This window comes from Eurypyga helias, unplaced genomic scaffold, assembly GCF_000690775.1.
Source record: "Eurypyga helias isolate BGI_N326 unplaced genomic scaffold, ASM69077v1 scaffold440, whole genome shotgun sequence".
Classification (NCBI taxonomy): Eukaryota; Metazoa; Chordata; class Aves; order Eurypygiformes; family Eurypygidae; genus Eurypyga; species Eurypyga helias.
In genome coordinates, this window is record NW_010226021.1 from 628 (window position 1) to 9,462 (window position 8,835).

At 45.3% G+C, this 8,835-nt stretch overlaps 1 protein-coding gene across 1 annotated transcript in view; it reads right to left on the minus strand.

Moving 5' to 3' along the window:
• Nucleotides 1–5,635: 5,635 nt before the first annotated feature.
• RAB3GAP1 (RAB3 GTPase activating protein subunit 1 (catalytic)) overlaps nt 5,636–8,835 on the minus strand; it is a gene marked incomplete at its 5' end in the record, with an annotated part of 15,377 nt that continues 12,177 nt past the window's right edge. The window contains 4 exon segments of the mRNA XM_010151108.1: nt 5,636–5,878; nt 7,221–7,241; nt 8,776–8,832; nt 8,835. The exon segment at nt 8,835 is cut by the window's right edge and continues 60 nt beyond it. Coding sequence (XP_010149410.1) covers nt 5,636–5,878; nt 7,221–7,241; nt 8,776–8,832; nt 8,835 — 322 coding nt within the window.

Here is an 8,835-nt window from a genome sequence, read left to right on the forward strand (position 1 = left end):
GTTGAAGTAGTATTTTGGGGCATAAAAGAGATCTAAAGGAAATACACAGTGCACAAAACCCTACTGAATTATGGGCTGAAGATCTCCTTTATTAACAACGGCACTTTGTTGTCTGCAACAGGTTGGTTCCAGAAAATGGAGAAGGTCTGCCTCCTTTATTAACAACTGCACTTTGTCTGCAACAGGCTGGTTCCAGAAAATGGAGAAGGTCTGTCTGTTCTTCAGTCAGAGCAGAGTGAGGCTGGGGGCTCCTCCGAGCCCAAAGGCTATTTGCAAGCCTTAGACAGCCATGGGAACCCGCTCTGTCTGAGCTGTCAACAGCCAACAGCTCAGCTTGACCCAGGCTGCCAGGCCCGGGCCTGGGACACGCGGTTCTGCTCTCATGCCTGCCAGGAGGACTTCTTGATTCGCTCCAGTCAGAGCTACCTCAGGACTAAAGTGTTTGAAATCGAACACGGCATTTGCCAGTTTTGCAATCAAAACGCCCAGGAGCTTTATCTCAGCATCAGAGACGCGCCCAAGAGCCAGCGTAAGAAACTTCTGGAGAGTTCTTGGATGTCTTGCCTTCCACTCACGCAGGTAATAGCAGTGGGTTTTGAGTGGTAACAGCTGACCTGTGTATTCCTCTAGCAGATAGTTCAGAGAAATCCAAAGTGATCATCTTCCAGGTTGAAGATGAACCTAGCACCAACAATGGAGTAAGATGTGATTGCTGCTTCTGTCACTCGAAGGCAGTGGAGCAGGGAGGGAGAACATCCCTATGTGAAGTGGGATTTCTAGTCAGAAACTAAAATGCTATTTCTGCTGTGAGGTTGAAATTCTGCTTCAGATATTACTGGTTCTGAATTGTTTAAATTCTGCAGCCACACACTGAAACTTGTAGAAGAAAGTCATTTACTGCCACTTGCTGTATATGTCAAATGAGCTTTGGTGCCTATGGCTTTTTAAAACAAGGTGGTGCACATCTAAGAGACTGAGAAGCCACCTGAGTGAGGGTCTCTTAGGACCTGCTAAGGGCACAGAATGCTGCCTTGTGTTTCTCCCCTTTTCTGAAAGCTGACATAGGGCTTTATCACCTCATGTTTCTCAGTGCTCCTTACTACAGTTCCCACTGCCTCGATCAAGAACTGAATTGCCAAATACCTTGTTGGAGTCCACTTCTTTAAGCTGCTGCACATTTTTATGCGTGTGTATTTGCTTTTAATATTGGCACTTGATGATAAAATGACATTGAAGATAATTTATTGTACTGATTGAGAAAATGAAGCCTTTCATGCAGTCTTTCCTCGATCCACCATGCTGTGCTGCAGCAGGCTGCAAGCCAGGTGACAATATATCTACTACAGTTGCTCCCTTGACAAGTGGGAGTAGCAACAGTCTCTCTCTCTCTCTCAATTAGAACTATAAATAGCTACTTCCCTGAATTATGTTCCTGTACACACGTAGCTGAGAAGGAATGTCTAACACTTCCCGTGCCCTGTCCTTTGTTTACTGCAGCTGAATGAAATTATAACGAACCCAACGGAAGGCCAGTTCTGGCAGGCAGACCATATCAAGCCTGTTTACAGCGGAGGAGGCCAGTGCTCCCTGGAAAACCTTCAAACTCTGTGCACAGTCTGCCACAGAGAGGTCAGTACAGTAGGGTCAGAAATCCTGGCCCTCTGTCAGGGAAGTGTTGTGGAATGCACACCAGGGGCATACCTGCCCCATTATGGAAGTATTTGGGGCACAGGCAGCCCCAGAGGTAATGTGGCCTGACCCTGGGCTCCCAGGGGGGTGCCCTCCTGGGGCTGCCCCAGGCTGGACTCCCACGTCTTCTTTCAGCAGTGGTTGATGGTAATTGGGTTCCTCCTCAGCCCAGTGCTCCCAGCCTCTCTATCCCATATACTGAAGATGAAGAGGAGCATTGAACTTTACAAGTTTCCCTGGGAAAAATCTTATCTTCATAAGAATTTGCAGTTTAGTAAGTTGGCTACTGCAAAATTTGACTGAAGTTAAACCATGGGCTAATGCTTTCTGTCGAGCATGCTGTTGCCAAGGAAGGATACTTACTCAACAGACCTGTCTGTCTCTTTTGCAGAGAACTGCGAAACAGGCCAAGGAAAGGAGCCAGATGAAGAGACGTTCTTTAGCTACGAAGTACGGCTGCGATATCACACAGTTCTTTGTGAGGATGGAAAATGCAAAATAGCGCCAGTTACATTAGAACTCCAAAACCAGTCTATCATGCTGTTGCTAGAAGGAAGAAAATATGGAATTAAACCTAAGAAATCACTTATGCTGACTGTCAGAGGGCTGTGGGTGAGTGTACTCAATCATGGTTATACTTCTATGACCCTGTGGTTTAAAGCTAAGATTTCTGTGCGTAACCTTCATGCAATTTTAAAGCACTTCTGATTTCCTATTACAGCGTTGTCTCAGCTGCAAGAATCTGAGGAAGCTCTGTTGAAATTTCCCTTGGTCTTACAGGGTTCAGTTGTACTGGGGACATGAGGGACTGTAGCTTAGCTTAAATTCTTTTCTTTGTTCATGTATCGAAATTACTGGAGGAGATACAGGCTCTGACCTTTGTTGTGACAAAATTAGCATTAGTGAGTGACTTGTCTCGAAAATAATGTTACACCCACCAAACGTACTCAGAGGGGCCTTGGGCATGCTCTTGGCAGCCACGAGAGGCCAGCTTTGGCAACAAGCCTGACTAGCAAGACTTGGGCATTTAGAATTCATGTCTGTTGAAATATATTTTTACTTACACCAGTTTGTATTAAAAACTTATTCATAACAGGGGACAGTAAATATTGATGAGAGAAACAATTACCTCAGCCAAGGTAGCTCTGGCAGATGTTACAGGTATTTTCTCCTTAACACGACTGCAGCGATGCTGGTCTTTGGGCCTTCATTACCGTTACTTTAAATAAAAACACTTCTCTTTCCTGGTGACTTTTGTAGTGCTTTATCAGTCTCACTCCTGGAATGCCATGAGGCAGGAGCCAGGTCATAAAGCACAGCTATACACCACCCATCTTTTTCTGAAAGTACATGACTGCAAGTTCATCTAACTGAAAAATAAGCTGAAAAGTTTTCTAGGTTACCTAGAAAATTCTTGAAGTTTTAAACATGCTTTATCTGTTGAAGGGTTAAGAGAGGAGAAGGTTGTGAATGCACCATTTTCTAGGGAGTGAAACTAACTGCACTTCTCCAGCAAAGACACAAATACCTTCAGGCAGCTGCCTAGAGAAGTGTTACCCAATGTTTGTGTTCCGAGTACGATTAAGGGAATGAGCTCTTCAGCAGTTTTGAAGACCAAATCATCATAGCCTAAGTGAGGGGTTTTTAGGTTTATGCAGTCTTTACATGAGGCTACACTTCAAAGTTTCATGAAGACCGCATGTCAGGAGAGGGGGAAATAAAGAGTGTCAAGGAGCATGCTTGTTAAAGATCAGTCATTCAGTGACTACTCTAGCACAATTTCTTTTAAAGAAACTAGACAGTAAACAACTGCGAAACTAGTCCTTGTCTCTTCCATCCCTTTTAGCAGAGGCATCTGCCATATGTAGAAACCAAAAACAGCCTGGACAACTGTTGTGGTTTAGCTTGCTGAACTTCCCCTCACCCAGTGGGATAGGGAAGACAATCAGAGGAAAAATATAAGTAAATTTGGGGGTTAACAACAGTTGAATAAAGTAAGTGAAATAAAATAATTATACTAATATCATCATTGTTAGCAGTAGTATTCATTACAGATTGGTAAAATGTAATTAACGGAAGGAAGGAAAACAAAATGATACAACTGCTCACCCCCAGCTGATTGAGGCCAATCCTGTTCCCCAAGCAGCAATTTCCCATCCTGGCCAATTCCCCCAGCTTACATACTGAGCATGAGGTTTTATGGCATGGACTATCCCCTTGGTCGATTTGGGTCACCTGTCTGGGCTGTGGTCCCTCCCTGCTTCTTGCAGAGAAGGTGGTGGGAACACAGGGGCAGTATCAGCAACTGAAAGGTCCTCATCATGGTAGAAACACTGTAGCAACAATTAAAAACAACACTGTTTATCAGTACTCAGCACAAATCCAAAGCATGAGGTTTTATGGCATGGACTATCCCCTTGGTCGATTTGGGTCACCTGTCTGGGCTGTGGTCCCTCCCTGCTTCTTGCAGAGAAGGTGGTGGGAACACAGGGGCAGTATCAGCAACTGAAAGGTCCTCATCATGGTAGAAACACTGTAGCAACAATTAAAAACAACACTGTTTATCAGTACTCAGCACAAATCCAAAACATAGCCTCATACTAGCTACCGTGAGGGAAAGTTAAGTCTGTCCCGAATAAAACATTGAAATGATAAGGAAAGTTATATATATAAAAGGATGGAATATTCTCTGAAACTTATGCCAACTGAAACCAGCACAAGAACAAATTCTGTGACAAGATTTTCTCTGAAGAAAACTAACTAACTCTTCTCTATCCTGCCATATAGTTTTACTTGACACTCTAGCCTTGACAGCCATCCCCTCGGAGAAGTTCTAGGGTAATACCTGGGACTCTACTCTTTGAGACAGAACTTCACTCCTCTACTTATTGCAGACGCAGTCATAAACAACACTGTTCCTAGGCCAAAGCGTGCAAGGGCGAGAGTTAAAAGGTATTTTGGCAAAACCAGGGCTAGTACCCAAAGCAGTCCAACAGCCAATACGTTGTTCAGATTTATTAACATCAACAATACTGTAGCTGTTTTTACATGTCATCGTAGATTAGCGCTGAGCTCCTGCTGCTGCTCACTACCACACACGAGCACAGCAACATTGGCACGGAGAGGTCACGGTGCTTACAGGGTAGCCAGCAGGGTTAGCGTACAGCAGGCGATAGCATGGGTTCACCCCACCAGCTCAGCGACACACTACACCTTCCAACCACCTCAGTAATACCAGCAAGTTGCTTGCAGCGAAACACCTCCGCACACGTGCTTTACGTACGGCTTTATGCCCCTCCCTGCGGGCAAGGGCCCAGTTTCCCAAACAGTCAGTGGCCCAACTGCCGGCTACCCAGCAGACTATCCACTTCCAGCCCCAAGCATATTTACTTCTTTTTGAGAGGAGTGTCCAAGACAAGACCCTTTTGGCCAACTACTGCAATGCCCAGACAGTTTAGCATATACTGGGCTCAGTATTTATGATTAGCAATAAATATGAATTACTTAAATGTTTGCACGTTGATTGAAGTAGACTACTGTCACATAATAAGGTCTGATTTAGAACTGTAAAGCAGCACATCCTGCATGAATTTCAACATGAAGTATTTGTATACAGCCCATTCCTGTCCAGTATTAATCAAGCAAATGCAAAAAACCCCAGGAATACGCTCCCTTTGGACAGAGGAGATGATTGCTAAGCTTTCCTCACCAAAGATCCTCTTAAAACTACAGTGAAGCCATTGCAAACCCCCAAGTCAGAGTTGCTGCAGGCATCCTTCTCAGCTGCCAGCCCAGCTCTGTCCCTGGGCACCCCGCCCTCCAGCACCAATGCTGACCGCATCCTCCTCCACACAAGCCCACCAGTCTGTCAGCGCTGACTTCACAAGTCGAATGCTTTTCCCTTCCCTTTGGGGAAGAGACACAAGGTAACGCCGACCACGGTGACTCAGAAGAACGTGGTATCTGCTGAAAAGGCACCTGCGAGTCGGAAATCTTCCTTCGTCAGCACGCTGTACATGCGCTGGGGCAACGGCTTGGAGTAAGGCGCGGGGCGGGGGACGGTTGTGCGCAGAATCACCTCCCGACCTGTGGGTGGTGGGAAATCCGAAACGGCCCCCATGTTGAGCCTCCGCTCCTCTGATGAACCCGATCTCCTCAATTCTTCATCAAGTGGAGGTGCTGCAGAAACCTTAAATAAGAGCAGAGGTGTAATTACAGGACAAGCTGTTTCTCAGCACGAGGATTCAGAAGATACTTTGTAAGAGGAAGGGGGGAAGGCACATCAAAAGGCTCTACGGGTACACACAGCAAGACACTAATGGGATGTCAAGAAATCAACTGCGCACAATCAAATGGAAGAACCTTCAGGTGTGGATGGTGAAGCTCAGCCTAAGCTCCTCATTTTTTGGCAGCGTGAAGCGAAGGTTTAGACCGGCCAAAATGCGCCTCTCAAGCAGGTTCTGTGCTCAGCTCCGTGGCTATGCAAGGCCCAGCCAGCCTCCCTTTAAAAACAACTAGCACACTACTGGAGTCTGGACAAAAAGTCACCTGCCCTTTCAAAATCCAAACCCTACTGCCCTAGGTGCTTTTCATGGCCAAAGAGACATGACAGTGCAAAGCAAGTGCAACGCTGTGCAACCTCCACTGATGCTCAGTGCCCCAGAGCCAGTAGAAACGCTGAAGGCTGGATCCTGGAAGAAGAACTGGCATGCTCCAAGCAGCCCAACATTTCCTGATTACATGTACGTGTGAACACCCCAATACCTTGCAGAGTCCCACTTCAAGTGGGCACAACTCAAGCTTGCCAGCATCACTGAGGTGTGGCACAGCGCACTGGACAACCCCTTCGGCCCCTCTCAGCTGCCCCACTGCACCTCTTATCCCACGACTCTCCTCCCCATGCTCCCTAGGAGCGGGGACCCATGGCTCTGCCACCAGTGCCGCAGAAGTCACCAGGGACACATGCCACCTTTCTCACAAGAGGAAACCATCAGAGAGGGTGTTCCCTGTGCTACGCTGCTTCACACAGCTTCACACAGCTACCCCAGTTCTTCCTCAAAACCTCTGTCGTGTCAGTAAGTACTGGTACCTGTGACATTCCGGTTCTCTCCGTCTCTACTTGAACCCCCAAAGATCTGGCTGTCCAGTAAATACGACAGCAAAGAATTATAAAAGCAAGGCCATGTATTTCAGCATCAGAAGATGTTGATAGTCGCTTGAAGAAATGAGGGTTTTTTTCCTTTGGTTTTGGTTTGAGCTTTTTGTTTGTTTGTTTGTTTTGGGGCTTTTAGTTAGTTTTTGTTTGGTTGGGTTTTTTTAAGATTTCTCTCTCTTTTCACTACCTGTTTGGCTCTAAAAAATAAAGTCTGTGAATGAGGAAAAACCATTCTGGAAACACAAAATTATTTTTACACGCCTTATAGGTGAACAGTGGTACAGACTAAGTCAGGCTGCTGCACTCTATCTACCAACAGGTCCAACTCTATGCAGCTTGGGAAGATGAGTGGGAAACGAGGGACAAAGTTGGTTACCTCATCAGAAGATTCAGTCAGCTTGGAAAGGGATGAGAAAAGAAGCAGTGATGAAAGACAGAAACAAAGGCAAGTCAGAGGTGACTTACAAAAGGTTAGGAGGAGATTGCAGGTTTGAGAGACATCATGCACTCTGCTTCCAAGAACATGCACTTGCTATCATTTTCCTGAGCAAAACTTGAGAATATAACAACACATTTTACACAGGTCAGAGAGGAGTCCAGGTGCAAAAGGTAATGAACAAGGAAGTCCTTCAAATTCAATTTACCAAAGGGCTCTCCAGTGAAATAATTCATAGTAGATTAAGCACAAGGGGGTTTTGCTAGCACAGTCACTCCTGTCCCACTAAGGAGTCTTAATTAACAGTGACCAGCTACCAGCGGGAAGTATCTGTAACTCAGCTTGGTACTGATGTTTCAGAAGAAACAAAACCTAGAAGTGGACATACATCTTTATCGAACATTAACACCAGAAACTCTTACTCAGCTTTAAAAACCCAGTGCCTCACTGTTACAAAGGCAAGTGCACACACTTACAGGGCACAATCTAGGCTTCACAGGGAAGTCTAAGGCTGGTTCATGTTGAGTTTTGCCACCACTTTTTCCCTAGAGACTAGAAGGATAAAATGAATGTTCTGATTTTCATTTTTCAGAATAACCACGGTCTGTTTTCAGAATGGTCCTTTTTATGCTACTTGCAAAATACAGATGGATTATTATAACAGCATCCAAAAGAGTTTAATTCCCAATCACAAAAATGTAACAACAATGATTTCCAAACAGGATTTCAGGCTCCAAGATGTCTGCAATACTATGCTACCTTGTTATTATCACTGTAGTTAAGTCTGAGTTAGATAATCCAGTGCTATGAACAGCTGTAACTCTGACAGAAACTGAAGGCTGACTGCAGTCCAAGACGTTTGGAAATCAATACTTTAAGGCTAATTATCTCACAGAGTGCTTAAAGAGAAAAGGGGAATATTTATATCAATGTAGGCAGGGAAGGGTTTCCAGCAAACACACACGCCCCTGGCAGTAAGCAAATGGAATACGTGGAGTTGTGCTGGAAAGAACTGAAACTCTTCCTAAGCACACTGGTGTCCACAGCAGAAACGTCAAATTTTCCAAGTGTAAGCCTCAGACTACAAAGTTACCCCTTCTGAAGTATTAAATTACAATGTGTTTCTCTACATTCCTGTGTGAAACAATCACCACACTCGACTGTTCTTGCTGGGATGTTGCCTATCTTGTGGAACTTGAACAAAGCAGAAATTTGTGCCCGCAGTAGCGTTACAGATGGCACCACCTGAAGTAAATCCAACATTAGTGACACCTCTACCTACCCATCTGGCTGTAACACCCCAGGTTACTCACTCTTCTTTCGTCTTGCAAGGTTCCGTTATTGCCAAATTCACGTTGAACATCACAAAAACAACCTCAAGCACATTTATGGCAACACGTGCACATATGCGGACGAAATAAACCAGCATCATGTGGAAAGTCGTTGCCTCGTACTGCTTAAATTCGAAGCAAAGCAGCCGAGAGTTTGCTCTTACCCTCTGAGCATTCACAAACAGCTTGTGAATGATGCTACCGGCAGGGGGTCCTCCTCGCAC